This window comes from Limanda limanda, chromosome 13 (assembly GCF_963576545.1).
Source record: "Limanda limanda chromosome 13, fLimLim1.1, whole genome shotgun sequence".
Lineage (NCBI taxonomy): Eukaryota > Metazoa > Chordata > Actinopteri > Pleuronectiformes > Pleuronectidae > Limanda > Limanda limanda.
This window is the reverse complement of record NC_083648.1, coordinates 3,889,197-3,901,294: the sequence shown is the minus strand read 5'-3', so window position 1 is coordinate 3,901,294 and position 12,098 is coordinate 3,889,197. Positions and strand designations below refer to the sequence as shown.

Sequence of the window (12,098 nt, the reverse complement as noted above, 5' to 3'; positions counted from 1 at the left end):
TACACCTACCTGGAATTTGCTCTGGTTATTGGTGCATACAATGAACATAGAAACATAAAAACACAATAAATGCACCAGAAATAAGAAAAACAATAAAAAACGAAATATATTTACTCACTATTTACTTCTTATTTACTCACTTTTTCTAATATTTATACAAAGTAACATTTATTTAGACATAAACATATCTATATAAAAATATATAAAAGATATAAAAAGTGAAGTAAAAAGTGAAATGCAAAATGCAAAACAGTGAACAGTGTCAAATTGCAATATGCAACGTAATGCAGTATAATATGATATAATATAACATGTGTTAATTTAACACATCCTTGAGGTGTGGGGGCGGAATAAATGTCTCATGTATTAAAAGTTGAGTGAATATTCGCTTCAAACTGATGATTGATCTCTCTTTGAGCCGTAATCAGCCTCGAGTTCTCTGAGAGGAACACGATGGACTCGTTATTAAAGCTCAATTTAATTGTCACTGCTTTTAAATCTGATTCTAAAAGGAATTTATCACATTTATCGCAATTTCTCGTGAACTGCTACGGTTCAGAGAAGGATGAGTGCGATGAATAAGAAAAGATAAATGAGAGGAGAAAGATTTTTTGATTCTGCAAAGTTGGTAAAACCCAGGTTGAGCTTTATGGTATTGACGTGATTCACCTCAACTTTATTCATTGAATGTTATTTTTAAAGATTAAAGTCAGGATTTTATTTGAATGAATTTGTGATATTACGTGAAAAAAGTTATACTAATATTACAAGAATTACTTCTACTACTAATTTCCAGAGAAAAGGTCTCAATATTAAAAGAATAATGTTCTAAGTTTATGAGAAAGAATATTCTGAAAGTAAATTCATCTTTACACTGGAATAACCAAATTTATATTTGTAATTTTTTTATTACATCTTCACCACTTCCAGTCATTTTAAAACCTTTTCATTTTCATATTCGTTTTATTGCTAAAATGCTTTTAACTTTGCTTTGACCAAATATAAACTAAGACATGTATTCTAAAATTGCCAATAATCAGGACCTTCATTATCATTTGATTTTTCAACAAACCCATTCGTCTAAAAGAGTCCTAACATCTTCTAAAAAACGTAGGTGAAGTTAAATGACCTGTTTTAAGTTTGAGAGGCTGGAACAAGAGAAGAAAACGTTGAAGCAGCTCTGAAGTAAACTTTTCTCTCAGTAAAAGAAATGGAATACACCCCTGATGCCATTATCGTCACTTAACTGCTGCTGCATCAGTTCTGTAATTATATATAATCACAGCCGAGAACATCCTGTGTTCCGACATCAGAGAGAAATTATGTTGGACTCTGTGTCTGTGGTTATTTGCTTCATGATGATCATGAACTTTTATTCTTTTTACAGCTTCACCTCAACTTTTCCTGACAGCCACTCAAACTTCGTGCTGTTTATAACTGTTACACAAGACGTGATTAAGATAAACAGACAAGATCTATCACGACTTTCCTCAGAGTTTCATAATTTCCAAGTAACTCAAGTTTATTTCTTTGCTTCTAAAATTAAAACATTGTCCTCTGATACATATTAGGTTATTACAGGCATTAAATATATTATAATAGTCGTGAGTCATACGCCTCCGCTAACCTTTCAATCTGCAGACATTTCTTTTTTGCCAAATTAAAAAAGATTCTGTGGAGTCGTTTGTAGAGAGAGTGTTCCCAGGGCTAAGTTGAGATATCGTGTTAACAAGAACGAGACGGACGGATTGGCCGTCACTGGCACATCGATAGGAAGAAGTTATGGTACATTAAGTTTAAAAATAAACTCCAGAGTCGTCAGTTGGCTTTGTTTGACACACTTTTATTTTTTAAGTACAAGTCAGACGTAGGTAGTTGACCTTTCCGGCTCAAACAGAAAAAGACTAACAGTATAAAACATGTTCATCAGGAGGAGAAAACTAGAATCTGTTGAACTTGTAAGTATTCCACTTCTAAGAAAAGCATTTGATCAGGTGCATAGTTAAGAGTTCACGGTGAAAACAACATTGTAAACAAACCATTTCCTACAAAAAAAAGATAACTCACAGCTTTTGTTGACTGAAAAAAAACACACAAAACGGAAGTTTAGTGTCACAATGAAACTTAAGTCACTACAGCAAAATGAATATCACGTTATCTACTGTTCACAATCCTCAGGAGTTTATCGATCTAACGGGAGAGTTTCACAGCTTGTTCCCGAAAACCAACGCAAAGCTCGTCTGTCACAAGCGTCACAGCAGGAGAGCAGCAGGTTGAGGTTCTCATCGTAAGAGAGAGAGAGATGCAGATTCAAAGCTGCTTTCAGACAAAACACCGACCTCCAGAGAACCTCAGAATGTCCAGAGAGAGAGACTCCAGACTTTCTCAGCAGAATATCTGAAGGAGACGTTTGTAACAAGAAACAAAATCAAACAAAACAAACCAAAACTCCGGAGAAACTCCAGAAGCAATTCTGTAGCATTAGGTTTGAAAAAAGTAACTTTTACACAGAGTTACTTCAATAATACAAACATCTGTCGAAGGTAGTTTGAGTCGGGTTGCATTTTAAACCTTATTGTTATTATTATTATACATGTTAACTATTCGATACGGATCTGAGTTACATGAGAGTTTGTGTAGTTTTCACAGTTTGGGAGAAATAACAAAGTCAAACTTGACTGAAAAACACTGATGTTTCCTGCGTGTGAGAGAAACTCCTCTGATCTCAGCCTGAAGAATCAGGAGTAAAGGCACCGACGTTCTGCAGATTGTCTTTCAGGTCCAATCATCTTCCCCCCCGCTCACATCGGAGGAGTCGCTGGGGAATAAACACAGAGCTCGTTAGTCGTCACTCGAACACAACACGTCACCGCGAGGGAACAGCGACGCTTCAGGGGCTGTCGATGTGTTTTACTTTTGTTTTCTTAATTTGCATCAGTCCCTGAGGAAACTCCGATAGCTGAAGGGAACAGATTTTAAATTGTAGGTGCGATGACCCGTGATCATCAGCTCTCAAGTCAGAACAAGCAGGAATAACATGTTATTAATATCAGACTATAACTCCAGAGCAACGCCAATTAAAACGGGTCTGAAATGTGAGAATGCAACAGAGGCGAAGAAATAAATCATTAATTAAAAGCAACATTTTTCTTAAGACACAGCCTGACCTTTGAAATCCGATCAGTTTTACTTTGAGTCTGAGTGTGAAACAACTCTTAATAAAAACCTTGAGTTTTATCCACTTACCCAGATTTAATCAGCTTTGATCTTCTTTTTGTTAGATTTCTTTTTCTGGAAATATGGAAAAAACAAGCAAATTATTTTGTGGATAAACTTTTTCGTTGGTCAGTTTCTAGAGTGGAAATCATAATATACTGTACGTCAAACTCCTGATGTTAGTGTTGTTAGTGTGTGTGTGTCTGTGTGAGTGTGTGTGTGTGTGTGTTAGTCGTACCGTGGAAGCAGGTGTTTCTGGAGAAGCTTCTGTCTCCACTTTCTGCTTCAGTCCGTTCTTCTCTGTAAAACATCAACACGTGAACATCAGGCTGAAGGTTTCGTTTCTGATGCATAAATTATTATTATTTGTTCAATGTTCTCGTACAAATTAACACAACTAACTAAAACTACCAGCTGGAGCTCTTGTGAAAAGTATGAACAATTTATAACAACCGACAAGTCTCTTACTCTTCTTCTTTGCAGAGACGGGATTTTTCTCGACCTGATCGGCCTCCATCTTCTTCCTCTTCTTCTTCTTCGTGCCTTCGCTCGAGCACATTGACGAGTCCAGGGACTCGGCGGTCAGGTCGACCATCTCGCCGCTCTCATCCGCCTCCACCACCTTTCCCTTCTTCTGCTTCTTCATCTTTGGAGGTTTGTTTTCCTTGGCGGAGTTCTCTTCCTGCTCGGCGTTCTTCCTCGGGGTGCTCTGGTCCTGGGGGGCCGCACGTTTGGGCTTTTTGGCTGATTTGGGCTGAGGTGTCTCCTCCGCTGCCTCTGGGACCGCTCTGTGAGAACAAGATGTTATAAAGTGACCAGTTTTTATGATGAAGGTAAACGTAGATTAGAAATTCTTAAAAATACATGTAAAGATCCTTCCCCATTGCAATATTTCTCACTTTTACAGTTAAACTACCTGAAGAAAAACATCATCTCACATGAAAATCTTCACGTTAACCGAGTTAAAATCTCAAGAATCTAAAATGACGGATGAGCAGTAACATTCAACATAAGAGAAATAAAGTTTACAGACTTCTCCCCGGGTGTGCTCTTCTTCTTCTTCTTCTTCTCCAGCTGCTCCTCCTGCTTGTGCAGCCTCAGTCTCTTCTTCAGACTCAGCTTCTTCCTGATCCGCTGCTTCTTCTTTGAGGACGAGAGCAGAGACGAGTTTCCTTCCGCTGGAGGAAGAGAAAACGTGCAAATCCTCGTTCAGCTGAAGCTCAAAGTGTTAAAGCTGCTTCATGTGGATTCAACAGACAGATTTTATTTACCTGTTGTATCCAGTTCCTTTTCTGAGTCTTTGTCGCCCCCTGCTGCTGATTCGTCAGACTGCACCACCTCCTTCTGTCCTTTGGCCTTTTTCCTCTTCTTCTTCTTCTTCTCCGTTGATTCTGCTGGAGTCACAGGATCCTCCACCTCTTCTCCTCCCTCCTCCTCTTCCTCCTCCACAGCTTTAACAGTCTTCTTTTTCTTTTTGTTTTTCGAAGGGGTGACAGGAGTTTCCACGCTCTCCTCCTCCACTTCGGCTTTCTCCATTTTCCTCTTCTTAGCCTTCTTCTTTTCAGAAGTTACCTGAGGTGCCTCCTCCACTTCCACCTCCTCCACCACCTCTACCACCTCCTCCGGCTTCTCCTCCACCACCTCTACCACCACCTCTGGCTTCTCCTCCTCTACCTCCTCAACCTTCTCCTCCACAACCTCCTCCAGCTTCTCCTCCTCTTCCTTCTTTTTGTTGAGCTTCTTCTTTTTGGCCGACCTGGTGGAGAGAGGAGACTCGCTGACGGTTTCAGCCGTTTCCTTTTGACTCTTCTTCATTTTCTTCTTGGGAGTTTTTACCTCTTGGGCTGTTTCTTGCTCGGCTGCTTCACCGTCTTCGACCTGAATGTTGAGGACGATGCAGTCGCCTGCTGCTGAGAGAACAGGACACATGGGAATAAAGGACAATAAGTCACAATAATGAAAAAGAAGAAAGTAAAAGTCAAAATAAAAATTGCAAACTAAGTTTACAGTACTAAATCTGCTAGAGATGGGGAAAAATAAGACATTTCGAGAATAAAGTCTTAATTTAATGGTTAGAAATAAAAAGTCATAATATAAGTAGAATAAGAATAACAACACAAAATGTTATATTTTCTGAAAATCTTGAACCGATCTGATGTTTCTTGGAAAACTAAGAGACCCTTTGAAACTAGAAGACAAAGTGTTTACAAAATGATTTAAACATGACCACAATTCAGTTAAAAGTCTCTGTTACCAGCTTCAGTAACAGGAAGTTCAGCGGCGTCAACGGCTGTTAGGTCCTGAGGAAACAAAACACCGTTGATTTTATTAGATTCTCATCTTCTCTCTGCTCCTGGAAATATTTGATGACATTATTCTTATCAAGCCCCTAAAATAATTCAAAAAGGTTGTTTTTTTACCTCGGATTTCTCCTCTTCCTCGACTGTCTCGTCCTCTTTTGGGTTTTCAGCATCATTGTCAAGTTCTAGAACAGAAGGAAACACAGCTGCCTTCATATCGTCTGTAGCTTGTTGTGGAGGTGAGGCGGCTGAGAGAGAAACCCTCAGCTGCACCACAGAGGGTCAATCAGCGCAGGTGAGAGCTGTTAGCTGATTGGTCCTCACACTTTAAAAGGCAGAGACTTAGAGAAGGAGGAGCCTGAGAGGAGCCGGAGAGGAGCCGGAGTGAAGCTGGAGTGAAGCTGCAGAGCTTACTGTGAGTGATTTAACTTTATGTTGTTGATCACGTGTGTGGTGAGAATAAATATGTTAAAAAGGAAGCATTCCGTCCCTGGCTGTGTGTTGGAGAGCCCCTGGGCATAGGGTCACTTGTTAAGACACCACAAGCATTTTAAGTATTTATTTCTCCATCCACCAGGTCTGGGAGGACTGATTACATGCAGAGGATTTCTTAGACACTCTAGATTAATGTCGACTTAATAACATGGGTAGAATTTCTCTCTTGGAGGATTTCTTCGACTGAAATGATCAGTGTTTGGTACCGAAAGTGTTCACAGTAAAATCAAGGAATAATTGCATTTTGTTGACTTTAATGTCAATACTAAGTAGTTTAGGTGAAATGTCAATAGTTTGATTTTTTGGAATTTAGAGATTGACTGCATAAAAACCTCAAACTACTACAATACAGAAACAATAGTGAGGAAACTAGATTAGTTGTAATTAAACAAACTATTTGAGAACAAGCGAATATTTACATATGAATATTTGATTTACATCTCGAGTTTTCACTGGTTTGTTTAAAGTTGTTTAAAAGAAATTTTGTTAACCTTTAGTTATCGTTCACCTTCAGAGAACTGATTTATTTTATTGCTCCGATCTGAATCCACCTCTTGGAACTTTTTCATCTTTTAACTTGTCAAACTATTTAATGATGACACTTTCCCAACAACTGCTGCAACGTAATCCAGCAATCAATCATTCTAATCTGAGTCTGACGAGTCAAATCCTGTGGAAACTGTTTAAATACGTCGGTAAACAGGATGTCTGTGTTTCAGGTGACTGTGATTCTCAGAGTCGCTCCAGCTTGTCTGACACGAGCCCTCTGAGGAGGGAGTGACATCGTGGAAACGTTCAAAGATCTTTACAGGTTTTGTAGGCGAATCCCAAAACCTCAAGGTAAAATCTTCGACTTTTCGTCTTACTTTATTTTCTGCAAATAAAACGTTTCTGCACTCACACAGCTACAGAGACAAAAAGGAAAATATCACTTCATATTCCCTCTAAATAAAATTGTTGGAAACAGCTCAACTTGTGATGCTGATGTTTTCATCTGCGTTTGCTTGTTTAGCAGAATTACGAAGAATTTGGTGCGAATCTTGTTAATAGAAACAAATTTTCCTGTTGGTGCAGCAGCAGATCATCATTTTCAAAAGCTGTGATGAAGGAAACATCGAAGCCGCTTGGTTTCGTCACAACAGCTCGTGATGTTTCTCGGCTCAGTGAGAAACACACAGAGGAGACGCCACACGTGACGCCTGCTCGTCAAACAGCTATTGGTTGTTCATACCTGCAGGGGGCGTGGCTTCGCTCTCCGCCGGCTCGTCATTGGTCTCCTCAGCTGCCGGGTCAGAGCTGGTAGGCTCGGCCTCGCCGGAAGTCTGTAGTGAAGAATCATGAGGTCAACGACAGGGACGTCTTCATTCTGAGTTACTTCTATTTCATTTACTTTATTTGGTTTGATCTTTTTCTGGAGTTGCAGTTTTGTCAATTATCACTTAAACAGTTTGGACCTGAAAATGAACAGGACGTAGGTTCTGTGCTCCAAACAAATAAGATCAATAAGATCGAACACTGCACCTTCACGGTGTCGTCTTCCTCAGGCTCCTCCTCAGCGCAGGGAGGCGTGGCCTCTGTTTGACTGACAGCTGTCTCCTCGGACTCGGCGGCTTCTGACTCCTGGGGACAAAGAGGTAGAGAAACCATTTAGCCTGAATGTCATTTGCACAAATTAATCTGTGACACGCTGAAATATTTCATCGGATCAGTGAAGGTGTCGCCCTGATCATCGATATTTGCAAATTAATCTTATGGATAATCGTGTCAAACATCTTCTTTCCTGCCAACAACAGCTCTGATAACGTTCATTTCAAAATAGGTTCCTGTGGCTCAGGAGGGAGAGCGGGTCGTCCACCCACCGATGGTTCAATCCCCCGTGTCCTTGGGCAAGACACAGAAGCACTAATTGCCCCAGACAGCTGAACTGAGTGTCTGATAGAAGAACAACACACTGAATAAACACAGCTCAAACATCTGAGCTGAGGAAACGTGGGATCAGCAGAAGAATCAACAGCTTCTCCAGGTTTTATGAGCCGTGATGAGAACGAATCAGCAGCTCAGCTCGTTTCTCCTCCGTCAGTTCGGTGAAAACACAACGAGCAGATGGGAGAAGCCGTTTGGGGACGAGAGAAAACGTCCAATCAGAAGGTTTGTTTTGTGCTGGAGGAGATGTTCCTGGAAAGTGAAAAACGACATTCTTCAGATTCAGCCTCAGGTCACCAACCTGCTTGGGCTCATTGGCGCCCGAGGCCGGAGCTTCATCCCCGGTCGGATCCACGGCAGCTTTGTGGGATTCGGCTTCTTCCTCCAACTCAGAGGAGCCGTTAGTGACCGGGACAGATGATTCACCTGGAGCCGCCTGAGTAAGAAAATAATTCTGATCATTATGAAACTGTGTTGGAGCCAATTAGACGCCGACAGGAAGCCACGGTGTTTAACAGGAAACAGCCTCGTTAACATTTCACATTAAAACTCAGTGATTTATTTTATGGCGAGTTGCTTTTTTGTCTCCCTGAGGAAGACGAGTCCTGACAATGTGATGAGGGAAACAGAATCTGTCCCCACAGCATGAGTAATACAGAGTGCACACACACACACACACACACACAATCACACGCACACACACACACGCACAGACACACAAAGTCTCAGAAGATTATCTGTCTGTCACACACAGTTTCTGTCCAAACAGCATCATCCACTGCATCACTGAGCAAATATAAAGAACAAGGACGAGTCTTTGATATTCACTCTCTCTCTCACATAGACACACACGCACACACACAACACAGACACAACACAGACACACACGCACACAGCGGACATGTAATGTGTGTGTATCTCACGAGCATAAAACAACACTGCGGCTACTGTTAATCTATCAGGACATTATCTCAGTGACTGGACAAGAGTTATGTCTGTGTGTTGTGTGTGTCTGTCTGTGTGTCTGTGTTGTGTTGTGTGTCTGTGTGTGTGATCATGATGACATTAGTTTCCTGTCGTTTCAATCTAGGTCAAATCATGTCAGTTTAGTTTTTTTTAACATTTTGCCGTCAGATTTCTTAACCCTAAGTTTCCTGTAGATATATTTTGTTCTGAAGCCGAAGTCGTGCTGAGCTGCACTTCGTCACGTTAATGATGAAGAGGAGATTAATGTCGATTCCGGTGTTCGAGCTGCGTTCAAGCGCACGGACTCGGGTGTGGCTCCCCCTCGGATCACTGAACCTTTCCTGATTAATCAACGTCAAAGTCAGAAAACAGTAGCTGGCCTTCGTGGTGTCCCGGAGCTGAAGACGATGCTTTCATGTCTGAGGGGCTCGTCTCTGCTCACCTCTGGTTCTGTTAGCTCCTCCTCCTTGTTCTCCTCCTCTTCATCGTCTTTCCCCTCTGAACCGGACGACTCCACGCCATTCGACACGGGCTCTGAATGACAATACGTTTTAGATTAGACTCTGAAATGTTCCCTAAACCATTATCTGCCGTTATAAAGATCAGGAGGTTCACGCCTATAAATGTTAATATATATATATATATATATAAATATGTAGTTTTACCAGCTGGAGGCTTTGAATCCACATTATTTTCCTCGGCGCCGTTGGAGAGTTTGGCGTCGGCGCCCTCTTCCTCTTCGCTGATGGCAGGTTCTGCTTTAATGCTCTTCTTCTTCAGAGCGGTCACGTCTTCTGTCTCTTGTTTAGCATCTTGGGCTAAAGAGCACAGTCTACACAACACAACACACACATTTATTTTATTCGTCATTTAGTTTGGAAACAGAAGATGCTTTTGAAAACTATTTTATATTTAATGATATTTTTATTTGGTGTAAGTCCTTAACGTCTGACTGGGAAGGACAGGAAATGCCTTTCTGTTACATTTTCATTATGGCTAAAAAAATAAATAAAGAATAAATAAACTGTTTTGGAGTCTACAGATTCATACAATCCACTTAATTAAAGAAAATGAATCAGTTTGAGTGAATTAAAAACCATAAAGTGCTGAGTCATCACAAATTCACAGAAATATATTCTCTGCATTTGACTTAATTTATATAATGAATCGTTTAGTTTTCAGTTGATTCAAAGACACATTTTCGCTTGAAGCCAAACCACCTTGATTCAAGATTCAAGAGTTTATTATCAAATGCACAACAATAACATTAAGCAGTCGCCCCCTGGTGGCTCGCAGCATCACATGTTATAAACCCTGCCTCCTCCATGTTAACAGACAGGGACCAGACTAAATAATTAAAGCGCACATTAAATAAATGTTCCTCAAAGATGTTTTTCTGTCCTTTTGGTAAATCTTATTATTAACGTCAACAACGCAGCTGCAAATTAAGTCAAAAGCTCAAGATGGCTGCTCTCGAATCCAGGATATTATGAAGTTGGGACACAGATTAATAAAAGTTTCTTTATAACTCAGTGATTGTGAAAAGGCTCCGTGACTTTTCGGACTTACTTCACCCAGCCTGTGTAGATATCGTGCAGGTTGGAGTTCTGCTCCGAAGATTCCACCTACAACAACAAACACACAATTAAATAAACAAATATAAACACAATGAAACCATTAAAACACCATCACATGAGTTTAATCATAAAACTGTCTCAGTTTCCAACCAAATTCCTCTTGAAACCACGTTTTCATCAAGTGGCCGGACGACTCAACTTAGGAAAAAGCTAATTTCCTGTGGTTCAGAATCGCTTTGATGCCACATGATCCCGGATATGAATCCATGCAAGAAAAGTAACAGCAGAGTCCAGAATGTTGCTCTGGTTGCTCACAAATCAATGTGAAGCAGCAACTTTTAACCATAATCAACCTTTTTATCAATTAAAATATGATCGACTTCAAGTGGCCCTAATACTTCATATTATTAACTTTACAACACATTTCTACTGAGAACTCGTAAGAGATTATATAAGAGTGTGTGTGTTTGAATTGTGACTTATAATTATTTATTGTTTATTACTGTGTCACTAACGTACATCATGTATTATTTGGTCTCTAGAACATCACAACAACAATTAACTACAACGCAAGTCAGCAAATTCTCCCATTTTAGAAACTAATATTTAGCTCAGATTACTAACAGATTATTTGATTAATACAATTATTACCGAATAATTTTCTGATGCAGAATTAATTGATTAATTGATTAATCGATGCATTTCCGGTGCACGTAGGTAATAATAAACAGCTGTGATCATTAAATGGAATAAAACGTGAAGCAGGTTTTGATCGGAGTGTGTTGACACAACCGAGCAGCTTCTGAAACATCATGTTCTTTTCTGCATGAGGCCTCACCACACACACACACATACACATACACACAGACACACACAGACTCACACAGACACACACACACTTTAATCTCATGTATATTTAACGTCTTATATAACCTGCACATGTTCGCCCTGGATTCAGACAGGAACCTTTCAGGAGAATCGGACCCGAACCCGGACCAGCATCCTCGGTTCTGCAGAGTCCACATGAGAACGTGTGGGAATCGAACCTTTCTCACCTGATTGACGTGTTTCTCCAGCACTTTGGCCGCTTTCTTGAAGCCGTTGACCTTCAGGTGCTGGTAGATCAGAACCAGCAGAGCTTCGTCCTCCATGTTCACCGACGGGACCGAGTCACAGACACGCACAGACACGGTGGACCAGCGGGTTATTATTGACGAGTTACAGTCGCTTCAGTACATGCTCGATATTCTGGCTGCACACGTGTGAGCTACACCCCGCCCCCCTCGCAATGCAGCATGGGAGCTGGAGTCCTCTTGCCTGAGCGGAAGCTCTAAGGGCGGAAGTGTCTTCTGAGATTTAACTTTGAAAAGTAAAGTGGACCTAAAACCAACTTTAGAGTTAATATTACACGTTTTGAAAATTTTGCAAGGAAATTATAATATGTTAGTTTCACATGTATTTTCGAATAGATTTTCAAATTTGCAGTTAATTAATTAATTCAATATGTATTTTTAAATGTTAAACGTATTGCCTATTTTATGTTGTTGTTGTTGTAATCCCCTCTTTATTATAAAATGCATTTATATTTACTTTATATTTACTTTTATTACCTATTAAAATA

The 12,098-nt window shown here is 40.2% G+C and overlaps 1 protein-coding gene across 2 annotated transcripts; it reads right to left on the bottom strand.

Annotated features, from left to right (window-relative positions):
* Window positions 1–1,822: 1,822 nt before the first annotated feature.
* On the bottom strand, window positions 1,823–11,724 carry LOC133017835 (ABC transporter F family member 4-like). 2 transcript variants are annotated; one of them, XM_061084049.1, is made up of 15 exons: window positions 11,533–11,724; window positions 10,470–10,525; window positions 9,566–9,732; window positions 9,343–9,434; window positions 8,236–8,370; window positions 7,533–7,631; window positions 7,243–7,333; window positions 5,637–5,701; window positions 5,471–5,516; window positions 4,488–5,126; window positions 4,250–4,394; window positions 3,685–4,004; window positions 3,455–3,516; window positions 3,247–3,291; window positions 1,823–2,818 (listed from the first exon to the last, which is right to left on the bottom strand). In XM_061084049.1, exons 1-14 carry the CDS (start codon window positions 11,626–11,628, stop codon window positions 3,253–3,255), a joined length of 2,052 nt encoding a protein of 683 aa, XP_060940032.1. In that variant the 5' UTR covers window positions 11,629–11,724; the 3' UTR covers window positions 1,823–2,818; window positions 3,247–3,252. The 2 variants fall into 2 exon arrangements, with proteins under 2 accessions (XP_060940032.1, XP_060940033.1); XM_061084050.1 differs by having other exon boundaries at window positions 4,488–5,123.
* Between the last annotated feature and the right edge of the window lie 374 nt (window positions 11,725–12,098).